At 47.9% G+C, this 22,075-nt stretch overlaps 1 protein-coding gene across 3 annotated transcripts in view; it reads left to right on the forward strand.

Annotated features, from left to right (window-relative positions):
* Positions 1-22,075, forward strand: part of AREL1 (apoptosis resistant E3 ubiquitin protein ligase 1) — a 708,282-nt gene that overhangs the window by 260,888 nt on the left and 425,319 nt on the right. For all 3 annotated transcript variants that reach the window (XM_069208486.1, XM_069208484.1, XM_069208485.1), the window contains exons 11-12: positions 12,353-12,474; positions 12,619-12,694. In XM_069208486.1, the coding sequence (XP_069064587.1) occupies positions 12,353-12,474; positions 12,619-12,694 (198 nt within the window). The remainder of the gene's footprint in view (positions 1-12,352; positions 12,475-12,618; positions 12,695-22,075) is intronic.

The raw sequence follows: 22,075 nt of genomic DNA on the forward strand, positions 1-22,075 counted from the left end.
ATGGGCTTAATATTTGAGCCGGGAATGTGCAGTAATATTCAATGGGTATGCCCTCGTTACCGGGTGTTTTGCCGTGTGATAATTGTTGTAGAGCCCGTTGTATTTCTGTGAGATCTATTGGTCTATCTAAGTCCGCCACCTGAGTGGCAGTTAGGCAATTTAAGCTAATACCGTTAAAGAACTCGTTTAATAGTGCTGCAGAGGGTGGGGGCGGAGCTTTGTAGAGTGAGCTATAATACTCCTTGAAAGCACTGTTAATATCTGCTTGGGTATTTACTATTAATCCTGTGTCAAAGCAGATGGCTCCTATGGGGGAATTCCGGCGTTCGTTACTTGTGAGCCATGACAGGAGTTTGCCTGATCTGTCCCCTTCCGCATGTGTACGGGTCATGTAATGACGATAATCAAAGTGCCTGAGCCGACTATCTACTTCGTTCCATTGCGTACGTATGCTAGTGAGCTCCGCCTGTGTGATTGTGCCCCTTGCAAAGTTACACTCAGAGGAGTGAACCTCTTATTCTAGTTTGCGGAGCTCTCGTGTCAGTGTTTGACGTACTCCTACTGTCGTTGAATTGCATGCCCCCCTTATGACTGCCTTGTGTGCATTCCACTTGTTAGCTCTGGAGCTCGTTGTCCTATCATTTTGGGTGAAGTAAGAAGAAATGTGTGTGGCTATCTCTTTTTTAAACAGATGGTCATGTAATAGCTGGGTTTGAAGGTGCCAGGTTGGGATACAAGCATGTGGTCGGGATACAAGCACGTGGTCTGTCCCATCTGATGTGGACAATAAGTGGACAGTGATCCGAGATTACCCTGGCAGTGTAGTATGCGCCTGTTATTCTATGCGTTAAATCCTGTAAAGTGAGAATAAGGTCTATACGGGTGTGAACGAGATGTACTGGGGAATAATAGGAGTATTCCCTGTCCTGAGGGTGTAGATGTCGCCATGAATCTGTCAGGCGGCGGTCTGTCATCCATGAATGTAGCATCTGTGAGTTTTTTGTTATTGGGGCGGCCACCATGGGGAAGTGTGATCTGTCCATATCTATTTGCGGGACGCAGTTTATGTCCCCGCCCCAGATGCAGGATGAGGGTAAGTCGTTTGATAAGTGAGAGATCGTTCTTTGTAAGAATTCGCCATGTCCAACATTCGGGACACATAGCCTGTTAATTACTAACCATCCAGCTGGGCCACTAGTTGTATGTACCTGCCACCTTTATCAGTTATGCTGCGTTGTACCCTGTAAGGGACCCCCGGAGCTATCCAGATCAGCACCCCTCTGGCAAAAGATGAATTTCCAGAGCCATAGACCTGTCCCGCCCCTCTCCTTTCTAGCCGTGGAATATCTTCTGGTGTAATAGGTGTTTCCTGGAGAATGGCTATGTGGATGTGGTGTCGTTTCAGATGTGCGTGTATCCTATTGCTTTTTTTTATTTCCGCCATTCCCTTCATGTTCCAGGTTATTATATTGTATATTGGTTTCTTATTCACTGTATTGAATGGTGTTATGAAGAGCCATGTAAAGTGATCCCAGGACCCCAGGCCCAGTCTCGTTTGCTAAGCGCCGCCAGCCCCCTACGCGCACGCACCATCCGCCCCTCCGTCACGCCCCTCATCCGCCCGCCAGCAACATCTGCCCTGAAGGAGGGGGGTAGTTCCAAGATGGGATAGGAGGAGAGGAAAGAGAAGAGATAACAAAAAAGGATATTTCGGGTGGAGCCCGAATTTGAACAAAGTGGCAACCGGTGCCTAGACTATTGTCTGAGCAGTTAAGTTCCATACGGGTACAGTTCAGGTGGTGGGGAACGTGGATTGGTTGAGGCCGGGCACCTGGTGGCCCACCTCCAGGATAGTGCTTTCCCTGCATGATCCTATGTGTGGCTGTGTCATCCAGTAGTGGCCCGTTGAGGTTTTCCGGAGCGGCAACCGTCCGGTTTCCTTCCCGGGACAGCCGCGAGCCTCCGTGTGCGACTACAGGGAAAGGGGGGCCCGCACCAGTTACTGCAGCACCCGGGGAAGGCGCGACGGGCACGCGCCCCGGGTCCTTAGAATTCGTCTGCCGAGCGTGGAGTGAGGTCGGGCCGACCAGTAGGGGGGAGAGGGATGGGCTGGAATCCCCTCCGGGAGAGCCGCTGTCAGTAATGTCTGCTACACTCCTGGTGTCAGTTTGTGATTGGGTGAATGTGCTGGTTTCCTTTAGTATTTGCGCTTGGTCCGCTACCATTTGTGACTTTGTTGGACGCATCGTTGCCTTTGACTTTTTTTTCCTTCTGGTGCTGGGGGTGATCCATTCTTCATTTGCCGCCTTTTCCTTGGACGAGCTAACCAAGCCCTTGGCATGGATCCATGTCCATGCGTCCTCAGGTGTGGGGAACATGAGCGTTTTTTCATCGATGATTATACGCAGGCGGGCTGGGAACATGAGTGAGTAGGTGATCCTATGTTCACGCAGTAGTTGTTTGATCTTAACATATGATGCTCTTTTACGCTGCACTTCCGTCGTGTAGTCTGGGTTACATTGCGGTTTTCCAAGCTGATTGGGTTTGAGGTTCTGAAGTGTTGGAGGACTGAGTCTCTTTCTCCATAGTTTAGGAACTGGGCTATCAGAGGACGAGGTGGCGCTCCGGGCTGCGGGGGTCTGCCCGGGATTCTATGGGCTTTCTCTATCACTAGAGCTTTAGTAGCGTCCTGTATCTTCATTATGTCTTTCAGCCAGTTCTCTATGAAGTCCTCTGCTTTAGGTAATTCCAAGCGTTCAGGAACACCGAGAAATCTGATGATGTTGCGTCTTGAGCGACCCTCCGCATCCTCGGCCCTGCGTTGCAATTGCGCCAGTTCCGTTTCCATTTGTTGGATTTTGGTTCTCATGTCTGCCACCTCTGGTTGGACAGTTTTTAGCGCCAATTCTGTGTTGTGCACCCTATCTGTTAGTTTGCGGTGGTCAGTGCGGAGCAGCGAAACTTCCAAGGCCGCAACGTCAATTTTCCCCTCCAATGAGGATTTGGTATCCATTATTGCTTGCATGATTTTGTCTAACTGTAGAAAGTGTATACGCAATGTTTCACTCAGTTGGAGAAGTGTTGCGGATTGCGTGTCAGAGTGACCTGCAGAAGGGGGGGAATCCCCATGCGTGGGGGTCCCCGATTTGGGGTGTTTAGGTTTAACCATAGCATCTCCGGGTGGCAGCCCCACCCGGGCTGCGGGGAGAGACCGGATTGTGTGGGGTCACCGGCGGTCCCAGGCAGATCAGTTGAGAAGGCCCGCGTGCGAGAGGCGTGCGATTCTGAGTTGTCCGGGGGGGCGGTGGGTGCTACGGTGATTGAACCCTCTCGGGGGCAGTCTGGGTCCTATCTGTTGAGGGTACAGACTTCCTACATCGCAAGTGTTCCGGTGAGAGACTAGTGCTGCTGCTGGGTTTTAGTGTGCGGTAGGGTTGGCGGTGGTGGGATGAGATATCCTTCGTGCAATTACCCCTAACCCTCGGGGGGTTGTTACTATGAGGCACACCGACTGGGCATCCACAGCTGTTGGAATAATGGTTTAGCCAAATGGAATCGTGTAAGGGTCTGATGGAGTCTGATTGAGCCTCTTAAGCTTCGATGTGACAGTCTTCAGATTTCCTCGACAACTAGTCGCGGCTGCTGGTACCTAGGTCGGCATATCCCCATCAGTTCGCCGAGGGGGGGGGGGACCCGGTGAAAGAGACTGGAGATCTCTGGGTTGGTGGTGCAGCACTTTTGTAGGCCAGGTGTAGTATCCTAAGGGGGTTGATTTGAGAGCGTGGCAGTTTGTGCAAAATTCTGACTTTACAAGCAGTTTATCCTGTGCTCGAAGCCCGTTATATGTACCATGTCCTATACATTGCCGCTCTCCTCTCCCAGCTCACCTTATTTCCTGTTGTCCCCTGCCGTCACTCCTTGATGCTTTGTGTCCTTTTTTTTGTTTCAACCCTTACTTTTCACCTCCAACTGTTTAACTACTGGTGTCGCCGCCAGCCCCGCCCCAGAGGCAGTTGTTTCACTTTAATGTAGTTTATTGGGGTGTTTATTGTTTCATTTTTATCCTTGTTTGTTCTCTTTTTTTCTTTTCTTTTTTTTCTTTTGTTACGTATTTCTCCAGCTGTCCTCTACTGTGGCCGGCACCGGATTGCTGCTCCTCGCCGATTGTCCTCCGAAAGCGCCAGACAGACGTGTCGAGTCCTCCGCCGTGTAGGGGGGTTGGCCGCCACCAGCAGGCCAGCACGCCTGGCCCAGGCCCCAGCGTACACGGCGCTCGATCCAGGAGGAGCCCGGGACTCGTGCGTACCCGATAAGGAGGCCCGCGCGGTCCCTCCGCGGGGAGAGCCGCCCCGGTGGGCTATTCAGGGAGCCAGCTCCCGGCCGCAGTCCGCGCCCGCCTACCTCCTCCGCCTACCTCCTCAGGCCGCCCAGCCAGGGCGCGGCCGGGCCAGGGCGAGGTGCATGCGGATCTCGCCTCACGGCGGGGACAGTCCCAGGCACCGCTGCTTGGTTGTCCGGGCGTCCCCGCCCCAGCGACCAGGAAAAGTCTCGGGGGGGGACCCAAGGGGACCGCTCCGACGTCGCGCTACTGCCGCTCCTCCCACGGCTCGAGCGGCTGGCTCCCACGATCTCCGACACCGGCCGCGTCGCCGCCCACACACTCCGGCGTCTCTGCATGGGATCAGCTCCCGCGACCCACGAGTCCTCGAGGCTGCCCCCAGACGGGGGGGGAAGCCTCCTTGCTGATTTGCACGACAGGGACCAGGATAATTACTATAAATGTGGGCCGTGAGCGGAGCTCTTTGTTCAAGCGTCCGCTCCGGCAGCCATCTTGGCCACACCTCGCGAATTATAGTTAATGTTGTCTGGTTAGGGAGCTGAAAAGAGTGTGTAACGAGGTCCACAACTTATGATAATTTAAAGGTAGTGAATACATTGTAAATGAAAGGTTTAACTATAACTTTGGACTTTGTAAAGTTTGTGTAATTTAAACTTGGTTTATATAGGGAAAATAAGTTTTCCTAAATATAGCTAAGGATTAATCTTTGGTTTTGTGATTGGTTTTGTCAATATATATATATGTATATGGTCCTGTAGATGGCGTTTGCCGAAACGCGTTGACATTCTGTGCAGGAAACCGTGAATTAATTTAATGGAACAAAATTGGTGAAACTCCACTTACGAACATTTCTTTTGTCCTAACGAGACAGCCGAGGGATCAGTGCAGTCACTTTGGTGGATATTGCTTCATCTGCTTTGGATTTTTTTTATATATATATATATATATATATATATATATATATATATATCAAACCAAGGCCCTTTCAGGGTTAGAGTGACGCATGAATTATGCAAAAAACAAAGGAGAACTCTGGGAAGTTCCCAATTTAGGTGGAGAGCTGCTCTAGTAAGGAGCACTCTGCAACACCAGCGACACTCTAGATTTGCTCACCTCAACTGTCTGCTTATCTAGCAAAGTTTTTAAGCATAGGATCAGCACAGTGCTATCCTCGCCGAGCTAGATAGTGACAAAGTCTTTTGCCATTTGTACAGCAAAATCTTTAAGCATAGGATTGACATATATATATATATATATTGCCTTTTTTAGCCATTGTCTTATTTCGTTCGCCCCCTTTCAGCCATTGGTTTTACACTTTGTCAACCACATCTTGGACCAGGAATATTCATCTCTCATGTAATGCTATTGTTTGTTTATAGTGTATGCTTCCTCCCTCCACTCAGATGTTTTGATTGAACTTAAGTTTGGGACAATTTTAAATGTGTAGCCTTCTCTATTTGCTCCTGCTGACTCCCTTCCATGCCTCTGTTTTTTCCCTCCATTCCCTGTGCACTCCTTCACCCTCCCTACCCTTCACCATCTTGTATCTCTCACTTATCCTACTACTTTCCAATGTACTCCTCTGTTCACCACATATTCTTGTTCATCCCTCCCACCCCACACTGCTTCTATGTGCTGTTTGTCAACCCCCATTGACCACCCTCTTGTGTTTCTCCCTTCCACTTTTCCCTTTTAAATATATATTTGTATTATTTTTACTGGACAATCGCGTCCTGTGCTGGTTCCCCCACACCTCTAAAACTAAGGCTACTAGCAGATTCCAAGATATGGCATTTATTCTTGCTGAGCAGGATATCATGAGGAGTTGGAATCCCCCAGCCCCGGATCCTTATGTGGCATAGGGAGCTAGAGAAGTGGGCAGAGTGCAAAAGGTGAGTACGACTGAGAGAAGCTAAATGAGGGATTGGTAACCTGGACATGGCCCGCGCTTGGGAGGCTCTCAAAGACCAGGACACTGGCATAATAGCAGCGTGATAAGAGTTCGCCCCTCAACAGGGCGCTGCATTAGCCCCTCTACTGCACTCACTACTAACCAGTATCCCCCACACGCCCCATCAACACAGAGGGACATGTAAACATGATGAGACTTCAGTTCTGACCCAGAGGCACTTGAGCAGAACCTGTCACTATTAGCATGAGGATACTGTAGATGCAACTCTTTGCGGGAGGGAAGGGGGACTGTTCTCATTGTTAAAACAGGTGTTTGCTGTTTTTCTTTTCTTTTTTCTTCCTTCAATACGACTGTTTTGCAAAGTGTAACAACAATTCCATGACTAAGATCTTCTCAGGGGAATAGGTATGAAATCTGATTTGTAAAACCCAATATTTGTAATCTTTTTTATATTTTTATTTTGCTTAGGTACATAATATCAAGAAACCTTTAACATAAGTCATACTGCAAAGTTTGGGAAATTATGCATGCTACAGTTCATAGTTGCTAGAATTCATCTTGTTAAAGAAAAGCTCCTGCTAATTATTTCATTAATTATCATACAGACAGCGGTGGGAAACTTGCAGACTCTTATTATGGGCTGAGTTTATTGCAATGACTCTATTAGGGCCCCCAAATCTTTTGATGCTCTTTAGTATAGCCCGCGCTGTCTTTATCATTCCTTTGGCCTTCAAGCAGCAGCCCATCACACTGCACCATTTACCCAGCATTGGAGCGGTCCTGTCCTTCCACTTCTGGGCTATGCATCTCTTGACTACCAGTAGCCCCACTCCGATAAATATACTAGCCCCCGCAGGTCCTATCAAACCGTCCATAATCTCCAACAGGCCCAGTTTAGGATCTGGGGTGACAAGTTGTTTGACTCTAGTTCAGAAAGTTTAATGTATTGCACACAATATAGGACTGGGCAGTCCTATATTGTGTGCATGAAACAGCTGTTTTGTGAAATTAATCTGAAACAGCCGGGCTTATGAACCCTGCCATTTGCCACAGCCTTGATGAGGGTGGAAATATTTTAACTGAATGAGCTAAAGACCTGGAGAGAGGCCTAAAGTCACGGTCACTATGCAACCACACCAACAAGGTTTGGGACCTCATCTCCACCATACCACCCAGTGCCCTCTTCCTCACTGAGACCTGGCTCATCCCCACCGCAATACCAAATGGATACAATATCATCTGCTCTGACCGCATCAACAACCTGGTAAAGGGATCCCCATCATACACAAGGAATCGATCCAATGCACCACCACAAAACCAACTTACTTGTGAGTCCCTAGTATATGGTACCCAAGCACCCAGAGTCTGCAAGTTAGAGGGCCACCCAGGGACTGCAGCACTGATTGTGCCACCCTGGGTGTGACAAAATTAAAACATGGTTCCCAGACTGGAAGGACAGTTGTAAACTTCTAAATCGATTTTGCCATTTAAAGCAATGGCAAAGCTCAAAGTTCCCTTTCTAATATATGTAAGGCCGAGGCAGGCCTAACGAGCCCTAAAGCAAGGTACTGTATGTTAGACAAAGGAACATGTATCCATGACTCAACAGTAAAAAAAAAAACACAAATGTCGTTTTTACTGTGGAAAACACTAATAGCCCCATTGGTAAGTGCAGAGTTGTAAGCCGATAACTCATCCTTGCTAACTTCTGACAGCTAAAGTCTAAATTAATGTAACTTATTGTAGTGTGCAACTTCACAAAGCTGCCACTTTGTTGCCCTTAACCCCTGTGCCCAAACACGGTTACACTTGTAGTCTCTGTAGGAAAGTATCCTCTTATTGGCATGGTTAACCCCACTTTTTGACTTCTAAGAGTGTGCTTAGACTGTTTTCACTGGGATCCTGCTAACCGGGACCCCAGTTATTTTGCTCTCTCCCTCTAAACTTGGTTGCCTAGGACCTTTGTCAACTCCACAATTGGCATACTAGTGTCCCCTTATAATTCCGTAGTATATGGTACTTAGGTACCCAGGGCACGGGGACACCGGGGGTCCCCCATGGCCTGCACCATGTATTGTGCCACCCATGTGTCTACATGCATGCCATTGCAGCCTGCGTGAAAAGGTGCATGCACCCTTTCACAACAGGTCACTGCACCAGGTCACTGTAGGTCACCCCTTTGGTAGGCCCTCCTACCCCAGAGTGCAGGGTGTGAGGGCACCCAAGCATGAGCAGAGGTGCCCCTATGAACTGCAGCCACACTACATTGGTCTTCGTAAGTGCACGGAAGCCATTTTACTTGTGTACTGGACGTAGGTCACTACCTGTGTCCAGCTACATAAGGGTAACTCAGAACCTGGGCATGTTTGGTATCAAACGTGTTGGAATCAGACCCCAATACTGTTGCCATTATTGGTTGTATGATTCCATGCACTCTGGGGGCTTCTTGGAAGACCCTGAGTATTGCTCCTACCCGTCTTCTAGGGTTTTCCGGCCAGCCTGCGCTGCTGCCAACCCTGAGACATGTTTCTGCCCTTCTGCTGCTTGACCAGCACAAGTAGGAGAAGGCAGAAGAAAGAATTTCCTGTGGGAGAGAGAGGCAAACACCCACCTTTGGAAATAGGTGTTATAAGGCCCGGGAGGAGTAGTCTCCCCAAGCCACCGGTTTGGCTGTGAAGGACACATTTAGTGCCCTCCTTGCATAAACCAGTTTGCACCAGCCCAGGGCCCCTCAGTCCCTGCTCTGGCACGAAACTGGACAAAGGAAAGGGGAGGGACCCAGAGCTCCTCCAGGTGGCCATTCGATTCTGCTATCTTGAAACTAAGATGTGCAGAGGCCCCCGGGAGCATCTGAATGGCCAGGTCAGGCAGGTGATGTCAGAGACCCCTCCTGATAGGTGGTCATCTTGCAAGATGGCCAACCCACCTTTTAGGGCTATTTAAAGACTGCCTCGAGGGTGGGTCCCCAGATTCAGTTTGCAAGCATCCACCTGGACTCATCTGCATCATTTACGTCTGCTTCTGGCCACTGGAACCACAACTGGATTCTTCAAGAACTGACAAGACTGCAGCTCCCAAGACAACCTTGCCTTGCAACATTGTTTCGCTGGCTCCTTCCAGCAACTGCAACATTTCCCCAGCTGTGCATCCTCTGGGGTCGGCAAGACTTCAGTCTGCACCAAGAAGCAAGAAGGAATCTGCTGGGCACTGTGACTCTTGCAGCTACCAAGGGTTGTTGTCTCCTGCTCCAAGGGATCTTCAGGCTCCGAGTAGCCCTAGCCTCCAGCACTTCATCCTGCCAAGAACAGTCTTCTCTCTGCTGCTCCAGTGACATGGGACTCCTCTCCAGGTTTGCTGATTGGGCCTCACTGCAACTTACTATGCCTGCTGCCAGTGGGGTTGCCTATGGGGGCTGCTTCCGGTGACTCTCCTGACTTCTGATGGTCAGACCGGACTCCCTCCAAGGGTTGAGCCCCCTGGACCTTGCTGGTCCTCTTCAGCCTTGCAACTCTTCTTTTGCTTCTTCTGGCTTTTGCCAAGGCTGGTTGGTGGTTATCCTAAGCCAGTGACCATCTGCGACCCGACTACCGATGTAGGACACCATCTACACTGCTCCAAAGACTTGTCTTCAGCTCCTGGGCTCCTTAGCTGGTCTTCTCCTTCCTCCATCGATCCGGATCTTTATCCACAGAAGGATGGGTAGTGACTCCTGCCACAGCTGGACACTCCATTGTGGACTGGACTCGGTCCCCTTCCTTTGGGGAGGTCCTCTTCTTCCAGAATCCACCATTTGTTTCTTCTAGCCTGGCCCTGTTCTTGCACAGTCCATTTTCTAAGTCCTCTTGTTAGTCCTTGGGAAAACCAGGTACTTACTTCTGCTCTTAGGTACTCACCTTTTGGGGTCCCTAGTTCTTCCAGCTTCCCTCTAATGACTCCATATCCTTGGGTGGCTGACTTCACTTCGCATTCCAGTCTTTTAGTAAATGGTTTGGTCCTCCCTTAGGGCCCTAACTATTTTTCACTAATTCTTACCAATGCCTGTTTTTTCTTGCGCCATTTCCTAATTTTTATTTTGTGTATATATAGTGTGTCCCTACCTCCAGTAGGGGGACTGCCTGTAAGTAATCTAGAGTTGTGTTACTAAATTAAAGTAACTTTATTTTTGTTACACTGTGTGGTTCTTTCATGTGTGATAAGTTGCTGTGTGACTCTTGTGAAATAGCATAAGCTTTGCATGTCTCTTAGATAAGTCTTGGCTGCTAATTCACAGCTCCCTCTAGAGAACCCTGGCTTCCTAGACACTGCCTACATTCACTAATAGGGGCTCCCTGTACCTGGTATAAGGTACCAACACCGTAGGTGTCCACCACACACCAGGCTAGTTTCCTACACTGTCCTTTAGACAGCTGTCTGCCATCCCGGGGAGAAATGCTAACGACTCCCAGAGAAGGCCATAATGGAAACCTGCATGGGGGAGATGTGTTACCTCGGTCTGGTAGGAAAGCACACAGCTTTTGGCCCAGAAGGTGAGCTTCAAAGGAGACGTTTCCTTTTGAAAGGCAAATGATGAACACTTGCGAGAGGGGCTGCTCTTTTGTTTAGGTATACAGACTGGCATTTAGAAAGGAGAATGGAAACCAGTTGCAAAACAGTTTTTTCAGAGACCGACACCTCTGGGTTGGGCTAAGCAGCTCAACACCCCGAGAGAGGGGTTCTACTGTGTTGAAAATGGGCATAATTGAGCATTCTGGGATAGCCAGATGCCACAATTTGCTGGAAGTGGTCACCAGAAGGGAAGGAACCTTTTAGCCCTTTGGCTGGTGACCTCTACCTCCCTGAGGACATTTTCTGAGCTTAAAACAGGAATTCCTGGCACACAGGACACAGATCTCATTGGTTTGGAAAAGTGGACCGAAGAAGGACTACCCAGCTCCACCAAGGACCCAAAGAAGAGAAGATGCACTGATGTAGTCGGCTCCTGCTGTACCTGATGGTTAGCGAAGGAAAAAGGACTGTGCCTAATTTGTCCTTGTGGAGAAGTTGTTTCCCGAGCCCAGCCGAAGTAAGAGACTCCAAGGGTCACATAGCTGACCTCCTGTTCGCAGCACAGGACTACAACAGCTGAAGAAGAAGCCTGCAGGGACGAGTTGTAGCTCAGATCTTTGCAACGTTCTCCTCATTCAGCACCAGGGACAAGGACCAAAGCCTTAGTCACACCTGGACCTGGGAGAGTTGTCCGAGGGCAACTTGGTCACCTAGAAGGCAAGTTACCAGCTAAGGATTGGTTTGACTGTAAATGAGATACTGGGCGATTGGTAACTTAGTGGTAACTGGGCTGCTGCCATGCTCTAGATGACTTCGAGGTATGTAGACCCCTGTAACCAGTGCCTCATCACAAAGCCTGTGGACCACGAAGTAGCTGCAGGAAGACCCCTATAAACGGCATTGCATCCTTGAACATTTTCAGCATCCTGTATCCCTTGTGTTAGGTCCGCTTCCATTGGAGTCTGTGGCAGGGATATAAAAGTGACTGTAACTAACTCGATGCAGCTTCTTTCTGGAAGTTAACTGTTTTGTAGGGCCTTGCTGGCCCCCTGACTGACTCCATGCCAGAGTTGGTCTCCTAAAGGTAACTCAAAGTAACCACATTGCTACTTACCCCACGTTTTCCCAGAGTAAGCTTCTCTGTGCCAAATCCATTGAATTTGCCAGTGCTTGTTTGCTGTAATTGCTGTATGTCCCAAACCCTCTGGTAGATTTTTTTTCATTTTTGTTGTCTAAAAATATTTAAAAATATATCAATTGGTGTCAGATTTCTTGAGTGTTTCATGCATTTCTTCAGTTTTTCTGGTGCTGTTTAAATGCTTCAGACTTGTTCCTTTGTGTAATCCTGACTGCTCAAAGACACATCTACCCAGGGTACAGCTGAAGGTTTAACAAATGAAACCTACTTGTCCCTAACAGGTTGGTAAGTGAGGTTGCACATCATCACCATATAATATACTATGAAAGTGCAGAATTGTGTTGGTCCTGGAGTATAGTTTATTTATCAACAGGTTTGAAAAATAAATAGTGATGTACACACTTCATTTCTTTTTCAGGGGGGTCAGAGACTTTTCAGGACAAGGTGAACTTTTTCCAACGAGAGCTTCGACAAGTGCACATGAAGAGACCTCATTCTAAGATCACACTGAAAGTCAGTCGCCATGCCTTGCTGGACTCGGTATGTACGCTCCAACCTGTTCGTCATCCTTCTCATCATTGCTTTTCTCATTGTATTTCCTTAATACCTTATTAGCAACGTCCTTCTCACTTCCCTATGCACAAAATTAGTACTTCACTGCTTTCATTTCCCCTTCATTCACAGTCTCTCAAAGCAACACGAAACTTTTCCATCTCCGACTGGAGCAAGAATTTTGAAGTGATTTTTCAGGATGAAGAAGGTAAATTCTCTTTATTTCCTTACAGCTTTTCATGCTCAAATTGTTCCTTCGCCTACATACAGATGAAATCTCTACCTGAAATCTACCATTGTAAAAGTGCTGTACAGTGTTCTTGTTTTTTCTTCCTCTCCCACCCTATCCAATTGCAGAGGTTCTCTTGTGAGTACCTCTTATGTTAATGTTTACTAAACTCCTTACTTTAGGATCTTGGACCCTAACCCATCACAAAACATTCAGTTGGTGTAGGGAGCTGGCTGTTTAAATGGTGGACCAAAAAATGGTACACTGTGTAAAGAGTCAAAGCAAACCCCAAAGGAATTACAGAGGCAAAAATGACACCCCAAATGCTCTCTTTTGTGGTAGTGTGACAAACAGCTAGGCATATCAGAGGGTAGTGCGAAGCATGTAAGGCACACACATAGGCAGTAAGTGAGACACACACTCAATTAAGAAATCCGACACCAATTTATAAAAGCAACACATACGTTTATATATATTTAGATACCAAGATCACCGGAATCAGATGAGTACTTTCTGTGATAGGAACTTTTAGAGTTTTCAAAAGTTGACAGTGCATTTTTCTGGAGCTGCAGTGTTACTCTGTGGGAGAGAAAACATACAAGGCAACAGGTACTTCACAGCAACTTACAGGACCAGTCTTCTGGACTTAAAGGCAGCGTCCTACGCCACACCAGCAGGTCACCTAGGGAGGCACTGGGGCTGCCAGGTGCAGTGGTGCCGTTCAGTGTTGGGTGCCACATGTAACTCAATGAGGATTGGTCCAGTCACAAAGATGCTGCAGGGGTGGACTGAGAGTCCAGTCTTAATAAACCACCGAGGGAGTTCAGGTCTTACGATGCTTGGGGACGTAGGGACACCAGTGGTCCTGTTCTCCTTGCTGTGGGGTGGCCGGCTGCAGAGGTGGTTTGGACTGTCTGGTTTCCGTAGCCAGTTGCGGTCACAGTGGACTGGGGGACCAGTCCGACCAAACCAACAAGTTGGCTCCAGTCTCGCGAGCCTGGGGGACATAGACACATCAGTGGTCCCCTTCGCCTCAGTCCGGGGCATCTGGGTATAGGGACCGTGGACTGTCAGGTCTCCTTCTCCAGAGGCGGTCATGGTTAAAGGGGGTCTGTAGAAAGAGGCTGCTGATGCTGTTGTAAGTCCACAGTGGGCGTCTCTGGAGGGCCTGGGAACCACGTTGACACCGGTGGCCCATTTCAGTTCGGGCTAGGCAGCTCAAGTGTAGTGGTGATGTCCGTTCTCAGGTTTTGGCAGTCCCAGTTCTCACAGTTCTTTTTTTGGTTGCCTGCCGATGCAGCTCCTCTGCTCCAAGGGAGTTATTCTTGGCAATTTGTGAAGCACTGGCAGCTCTCCCGGTTTCTTGGATGCTGCAGTGGCAGGACAGGTCAGTTGCTCCACGAGGGTCTGGTGCAGCAGGCAGCTAGCAGGGTTGCCGCCCTGTCCATTGTTTTCCTTGGTTCCCCGGTCATCAGGCTTCTCCTCCACTCCTTCTGCTATGTCCAGCAAAGATCTGAGCTCCCAGTATCCGGGGATCCTTTAAATACTCAATTTAGGGGCAGTTAACGGGAGTGAAGAGTAGTAGCCAATGGTCTACTTACCCTTGGGGTCACTACATCCTGTAGATGACCACTTCCTTTGGGGAGTGGGCATCACCCTGTCCCAGTGTTCCGAGATCCACCACACACAAGATGGTAGCAGTCCTAAAGCTGTGTTCACTTCAGGCTGGTCACCCTAGGGGTGTGACCAACCTGGCAGTGCAACACGCTCCTATATAGCTAATTTTTCTGCTTGTCCAGGTGCCAGGGACAGGGGAGGTCGGTGTCTCCCTCTGTGGAGAACCAGATCTGCATACCAAAGGCAGAGGGATTTGGTGAAGCTCTCTGCCTTGGAATGCAGTTTTGCTGATCGTCCTTTTGGGAGGGGTGTGTGCCAGAGCAGGCTTTGTTTCTCCAGAGAGCGAAGGCTTCCATACCCGTGGGGGTCAGAACTTCATCTTTTGGTGGCAGGCTGGCTAGAGTGTAGTCAGTAAGCCCACTAACAGTTGGTAGGTTTTCAGGGGGCACCTCTAAGGTGCCCTCTAGGTCCATATATTAATAAATCGATCACTGGGATCAGTGAGAGTTTATTAATATGAGATGTTTGTTACCAAACATCCCTAGTTTCAGTGAAGCCATCATGTAGCTGGAGAATTGGTATTGGCCAGTGCCCAGCACATGTATTTAGAATGGCTTCCCTGTTCACTTACTATGTCTGAGAATCAACAAAGAAATAGTAAGGGTATATTTGCTCAAGCAGATATGCCCTCATCTGTAATATAATACACCCTGCCTTAGGGCTGTAAGGCCTGCTGTAGGGGTGACTTAAAATATTACAGGCAGTGTTTTAGGGGACTTGGCACATGAGTGTGTGTCATGTATGTGTTTTCACTTTTTGGAGCACCTTGTAACTCCGCCTGCAGTGGCTGTCTACATGAGTTTGATGGTGGGTCCCTTAGAGTGACAAAAGGTATGCTGCAACTCTTAGGGGACCATTTTTAGTACCTAGGACCTAGGTAGCAGAGATACAATTTACTAGGGACAAAGGTGCTAGAGGACCTGGCCACTTGGGGATCAAGTGACCAGTTGTCTTGTTTTGGGAAAGGAAGACTGGTGCAGGGAACCTGGTTAACAGGATCCCAGTGCTCTTCAGTCAAAGTTGCATCAAACACCAGGCAAAGAGTGGGTCGGGCGGTCTGCAAACAGAACCCAGCTTCTTACATTTGGTATCAGAGCAGCAAATAATTTCCAGTCCCTTTTCTTAAAGGTAAACCACTTGTTAGTATTATGAATTAAATGCGCTTTTCTTCTTGGTATTTGCTAACCTTCAGTTTAGTTTAGTCCCTGCAGGGAAATGAGAGGACCAACCATGGCCAGTGAGTCCTTAAGAGTTAAAGGTTAGTTATGGTTCAACTAGTACAAATTCAGAAATACCTTCAAATTCTCCACTTAAGGTATGCAGCGCACCCATCCCCTCATGCTGTTTGCTGTGTTTTGCTCTTAGGAGTCAGCTTTGTTTTTCTGTGCCAATGGCCAAGTCACGTGTTGAGTGTGATGGGAGGCAGGAGTTATGTGTGCGTTGCATATCATAACTTTGGAATTTGATGGAATTTCTGGGGTTTGTATTCGCTGAGTCATAACTAACCCGTACCTGTGACCTTTTCATGTTGCACTTCATTCATCTGCCACGTATCTGCTTAGCCATGTGCACAGCCTTTGTCCCTACATAGAAGGAGTTAGCCACAATGTGTGACCTTCAGGCAGACATGCAGTACCTTCTTAATCATCATTGTAGTGTTTTTCCCCTATGTAGCATTTGTTTTATGGTAAAAATTGCATCGTTTTAAAATATAACTACAATTCTGTTGACAAACATGCCTTTTGTACATATGCTAAATGGCAGCCACGTGATAGTGTTTTTCATGAAAACTGTGATTTTCCTGTAAGAAAGTTGTCTACATGTGTCAAACTGATGGTCGTCCCCTAACACTGCCCTGGGGTTAGGTACCTTTCCTTAGACGATGAAATGTGGCTTTAGTAAGTAAATGTATTTGCATAGTTAATTAAAACCAGTACAGTAGAGACAAACCATAGAAGAGTAATAAAATGTCATGAACCACAGTTAAAAAATGCATGTTTGAACAGCATTGTTTTAATTGTTAAAAAAAAAACTAAAGGGAAAGAGAGACAACATTTTCTGACCTGACGATAAGTGGACCTGTCAATGCTCAAAATATAACAGTGTGCTCTTATTCCCCAGAGGTGCCAGTATGTCATACTTCTTTATGGGATAGGCTTAAGAAAGTGCAGTGTGTCCCTAAAATTAAAGAGAGGGGAAATTCCTTGCTCTGCGTCTATCAAGGAAGCTTGTTTAAGAGTGCGCTGCTTATAGGACCTGTTCAAATGACAGACATCTGGTGCCTTCCACATCCATAACGACTGCCGATACAGAGAATATGGGCCGGATGACTTTTAGCATTTTCTTCTGTACCAACTCTAAAAAAACAAAAGAAAAAAAAATGTACCTGACTGAAGTCCAGCTGTGGGTCCTCTTACTTCAAACAGGCCAAGACTGTGTTTTGAGCAGTCAATCACTATCTCTCTTCAGTTCTGTGCAGGTACAGAGCAGGTGCAGCAAATCCTCCAAACCTTTTCCGCACAAACAACAAGTGGTTGGGATTTGCTTCCTCTGCCAAAGTGGAAGGTGTAGCGCAGACCTTAATATGCCCAAACGATGTTTTACAAATCTCTATTTGTATGTACATAGTAATCTTGGCTGAAGTAATTTTGAGGGCTAAGGGTGCGATAGCCACTGATCGTCATCTAGGCATGGCTGCATAACTTTAAGAGAGCCACTAGCTTCCATTACCCAGCTTGCACTTTACTGGCAGTGTGCCTCACAGGCTTAGGTTTGTTTTCGGTCTTGTACTGACTAGTTCTCAGAACACTTAAGGGGTTGAAACCCACCTTTTTCTGAGGTTTTTGTTTCAGAAAGATATTGTTTTTCACACTTAACTCAACATCTTTTGAAGATCTTAACATCTCCCCTGACTTTTAACAAAATCAAATATATTTTTTCCTGCTCCACTGCCTTCTCTTTTTGTGAAGTGCCGTCCTGTGGAAGGAAGAAGGCTGACTCTGACACACTTGAACTGTGTGTGATCTGACTTTGTGGGTATGCTTACCTCCATCAAATTCTGTAAGAATGTTCATTTTTACAAAAAGACACAGAGCCAGGACAGGGAGGGTATTTGCTTGCGAGGGAAGCTGGAGGAACTCACAGCTGCAAAAGTAAGAAAGAACCAGAAGGAAAAAAGGGTGCTTCCTCTACTGCACCAGCTTCCTCTCCTGAAAAGGACCCCCACAGAAGGGGTTCAAGGAAGAAGAAATATGAAAGTTGCTACCATCATCATACTTAACACTTAAGCGGTTCACAAGAGCATCAGTCGATGTTGAGATCATCAGCACCAACATATTCACCATCAAAAGGCTTGACGGCAACTCCTACACAAAAGGTACTGTTTTTTTACTTTACCGGTACCTTTACTCTCAAAGCCAACTCTATCAATGTCAAGACCTCCACAATCATCAGATATAAAATAAAGAGAAGCTCTCCATAAACATCTAGGAGTATATCTTAATATGGGTAGGAAGTTGGCTCTGTATATACCATCTCAAAATGAGAGATAGTGTGCCCAGAGTCTAAGGGTTCCCCCTAGAGGTAAGATAGTGGCAAAATTAGATAATTCTAATGCTCTTTTTTGTGGTAGTGTGGTCGAGCAGTTGGCTTATCAGAGGGTAGTGTTAAGCATTTGTTGTACACACACAGGCAATAAATGAGGAACACACACTCGAAGACTTAACTCCAGGCCAATAGTTTTTATTTAGAAAAATATATTTTCTTAATTTATTTTCAGAACCACAAGTTCAAGATTTGAAGTAAATACATAAAATGCAAGGTACTCCACACAGGTAAGTTAGGAACTTTAAATTAGAGCAATATCATATACAGTTTTTGTTAAAATGGCAATAAGCAGACAGTGCAAAAATCAACAGTTCCTGGGGGAGGTAAATATTGGCTAGATTGTGAGGTAAGTAAGACACTTACAAGTCTCAGTTCCTGGGCATAGGCAGCCCACCGTTGGGGGTTCAAGGCAACCCCAAAGTTACCACACCAGCAGCTCATGGCCGGTCAGGTACAGAGGACAAAAAGGTGCCCAAAACACATAGGCGCCTATGGAGAACAGGGGTGCTTCAATTCCCGTCTGCCAGCAGGTAAGTACCCTCGTCCTCGGGGGGGGCAGACCAGGGGGTTTTGTAGAGCACTGGGGGGCGACACAAGTAGGCACACAAAACACACCCTCAGCGGCACAGGGGCGGCCGGGTGCAGTGTGCAAAGCAGGCGTCGGGTTTTGTATTGGTTAAAATTAAGGGACCCGGGGGTCACTCTAGCGGTGCAGGTAGGGCACAGGGGGGCTTCTCGGGCCAACCATCACCTGGGCTAGGCACAGGGTCGCTTGGGGGTCACTCCTGCACTGAGGTTCGGTTCCTTCTGGTCCAGGGGGCTGCGGGTGCAATGCTTGGTCCAGGCGTCTGGTCCCTTGTTACAGGCAGTCGCGGTCAGGGGGAGCCTCTGGATTCTCTCTGCAGGCGTCGCTGTGGGGGTCCATGGGGGTCGTCTCGGGCTACTCACGGGGTCGCAGTCGCCTGGGAGTCCTCCCTGTGGCGTTGGTTCGTTCTGACGGGAAGAGTGAGGTCTTTGAAGTTGTAGAAAAGTTGCAAGTTTGTTTCTGGTTGTTGAGCAGAGCCGCAGCTCATGTGAGTTTCTTGGCCCTGGGAGTCACAGAAGTCCTTTGAGGCTTCAGAGGTCGCTGGCCCCTGTTGGATGCGTCGCTGGTTGCAGGTTTTCGAGTCAGGAGACAGGCCGGTAGGGCAGGGGCCAAAGCAGTTGTCGTCTTCTATCATCTCTGCAGGCTTGTAGGTCAGCAGTCCTTCTTCTTTAGTTAAGGTTGCAGGAATCTGATTTCCTGGGTTGCCCCTAAATACTAAATTTAGGGTTGTGCTTAAGTCTGGGAGGGCAGTAGCCAATGGCTACTATCCTGGAGGGTGGCTACACCCTCTTTATGCTTCCTCCCTGAGGGGAAGGGGGCACATCCCTAATCCTATTGGGGGAATCCTCCAAAACTAAGATGGAGGATTTCTAAAGGCAGGGGTCACCTCAGCTCAGGACACCTTAGGGGCTGTCCTGACTGGCGGGTGACTCCTCCTTGTTTTCCTAATTATCTCCTCCAGCCTTGCCGCCAAAAGTGGGGGCAGTGGCCGGAGGAACGAGCATCTCCACCAGCTGGGATGCCCTGTGGCGCTGTAACAAAAGGGGTGAGCCTTTTAGGCTCACCGCCAGGTGTTACAGTTCCTGCAGGGGGAGGTGTGAACCACCTCCATACAGTACAGGCTTTGTTCCTGGCCACAGAGTGACAAAGGCACTCTCCCCATGTGGCCAGCAACTCGTCTGGTTGTGGCAGGCCGGCAGAAACTGGTCAGCCCCACACTAGAAGTCGGATTGGTATTCAGGAGGCATCTCTAAGATGCCCTCTGGGTGCATGTTACAATAAATTCCACACTGGCATCAGTGTGCATTTACTGTACTGAGAAGTTTGATACCAAACTTCCTAGATTTCAGTGTAGCCATTATGGAACTGTGGAGTTCGTGTTTGACAAACTCCCAGACCATATACACTTATGGCTACCCTGCACTTACAATGTCTAAGGTTTGGCTTAGACACTGTAAGGACATAGTGCTCATGCACAATTGTCCTCACATGTGGTACAGTGCACCCTGCTTTAGGGCTGTAAGGCCTGCTAGAGGGGGGACTTACCTATGCCACAGGCAGTGTGAGGTTGGCATGGCACTCTGAGGGGAGTGCCATGTCGACTTAGTCATTTTCTCCCCACCAGCACACACAAGCTGTGAGGCAGTGTGCACGTGCTGAGTGAGGGGTCCCCAGGGTGGCATAAAACATGCTGCAGCCCTTAGAGACCTTCCCTGGCATCAGGGCCCTTGGTACCAGAGGTACCAGTTACAAGGGACTTATCTGAATGCCAGGGCTGTGCCAATTGTGGAAGCAAAGGTACAGTTTAGGGAAGAACACTGGTGCTGGGGCCTGGTTAGCAGGGTCCCAGCACACTTTCAGTCATAACTTAGCATCAGCAAAGTCAAAAAGGCAGGGGGTAACCATGCCTAGGAGGCATTTCCTTACAATATGCCACAGGCACATCATATTCACTGACCTCCCCTCCAGCTTCTTCTCATGCATCTCCAGTAGATAACATCTTAACTTTTCAAGACATACTCATTAGAAGAGCAGCTAAATTAAACATTCAAATAGAAGTCCCAAGTACAACTCCCTGATAATTGTCCTTGTACTAATTCCAGGATTCACAGGACTGGCAGAGGAAATGTTTCTGACCCGAGCTACTTTGAAGTCAGTCACATCAACACTCTAAGAAATATACAGGAATATCAATTTCTCACTCAAGATACAAAACTAGATTCTGTTATTGTTTCAGCAGTCAGGAAGAAACACCCTTCAGCTCCAAAAGTTTGATTTCTCCTGAGAGCGAGAACAAGAAAATTGATGCAGTTGGAAGAAAAATCTGCTAGGGCTATCAAAACAGCTAGTGACTCCACACTTCTGATATAACCTGGCTTTATTGAAATCTTTGTACAATTTTGGGAGCACCTTTCCAAAAGAAAGAAAACAAGACTTCGTAGACATTTTAAATGAGTCAACTTGTTTCCAAGCAAGTTATAAGTGCTGCTATTGATTCTGCAGATCTAGCAGCAACAGATGTCTGTCATGGTATTTCTGTCAGACGGGGCTCCAAAGTTTGTCTCACTACCTTGAGACCAGAAGCTCCGCAAATACCTACTGAATCTCCAGTTTCCAGGGTCTGTTCTCTTTGGTCCCCATATCGGTTGAGAGCTGGAAAAAATTAATAAAGAGTTGGGAGACTTTAAAAGCGGCTGACTTGAGGAGGAAAAGCATTTTTATCGTCCCCAGTTTTGCCGCAAGGATACCAGACAGTACCAGAGGTGTAGAGTTCTCTTCTCTCAATGGTCATATTGTGTGAATGAAAGGCCATCAGTCGCAAGAGCTACAACATCTTTAATTCACAAGACTCCAAAACATCTTCCTCGACGTCAGGTAAGTCCAAAAAGCACAAGAAGTAGTTGAAATGCTCTTTGGCTTTCCCATCCAAACACCATGCTTTGAAACCCCACTCCTGCACTCCACCTGCAGAGCCAGTGGCTGGCTTTGCACTTCCTCGAGTTCCCCTGAGGAACCTCAGCCCAATTTAAAGGCTTCTATGATGCCATGCATTCCATCTTTGGGCCATCCACTCCCTTTGGTGTGTCTTCGAGCTCCATGGAGCTGAGAGATGCCCCTGTTGGGTTACTGCCAGCAGATTTGCCCCCATGCCAGTCAGTCCCTTTGGATCCACCCCTGGATCCGGTCTGACACCAACATGTGTCCTTCTACCCACCCCTGCCCCAGTCCATCCGATGCAGTCCCTGACATCGTTCACCATTGACTCCAGTGCTTCACAGGCTGTTTCAACCCCTTGACTTGCCACCCTTGGACAGGCTCTTCCTACCTAAAGGGGAGGGGGTGAAGATGAAGAAGAGTGGTGTGAACATTTTAGGAGGACCTGGAAAAGGAAGAACACTGGTATGAGGAGCTTTGTGATGCCAGTGATCGGGATACCTTCTTATATTCTGGTATGCATTCTCCCCTGGGCCTTGTTTAGGAGGAAGTTGCAT

This window comes from Pleurodeles waltl, chromosome 9, assembly GCF_031143425.1.
Source record: "Pleurodeles waltl isolate 20211129_DDA chromosome 9, aPleWal1.hap1.20221129, whole genome shotgun sequence".
NCBI classification, from domain to species: Eukaryota; Metazoa; Chordata; class Amphibia; order Caudata; family Salamandridae; genus Pleurodeles; species Pleurodeles waltl.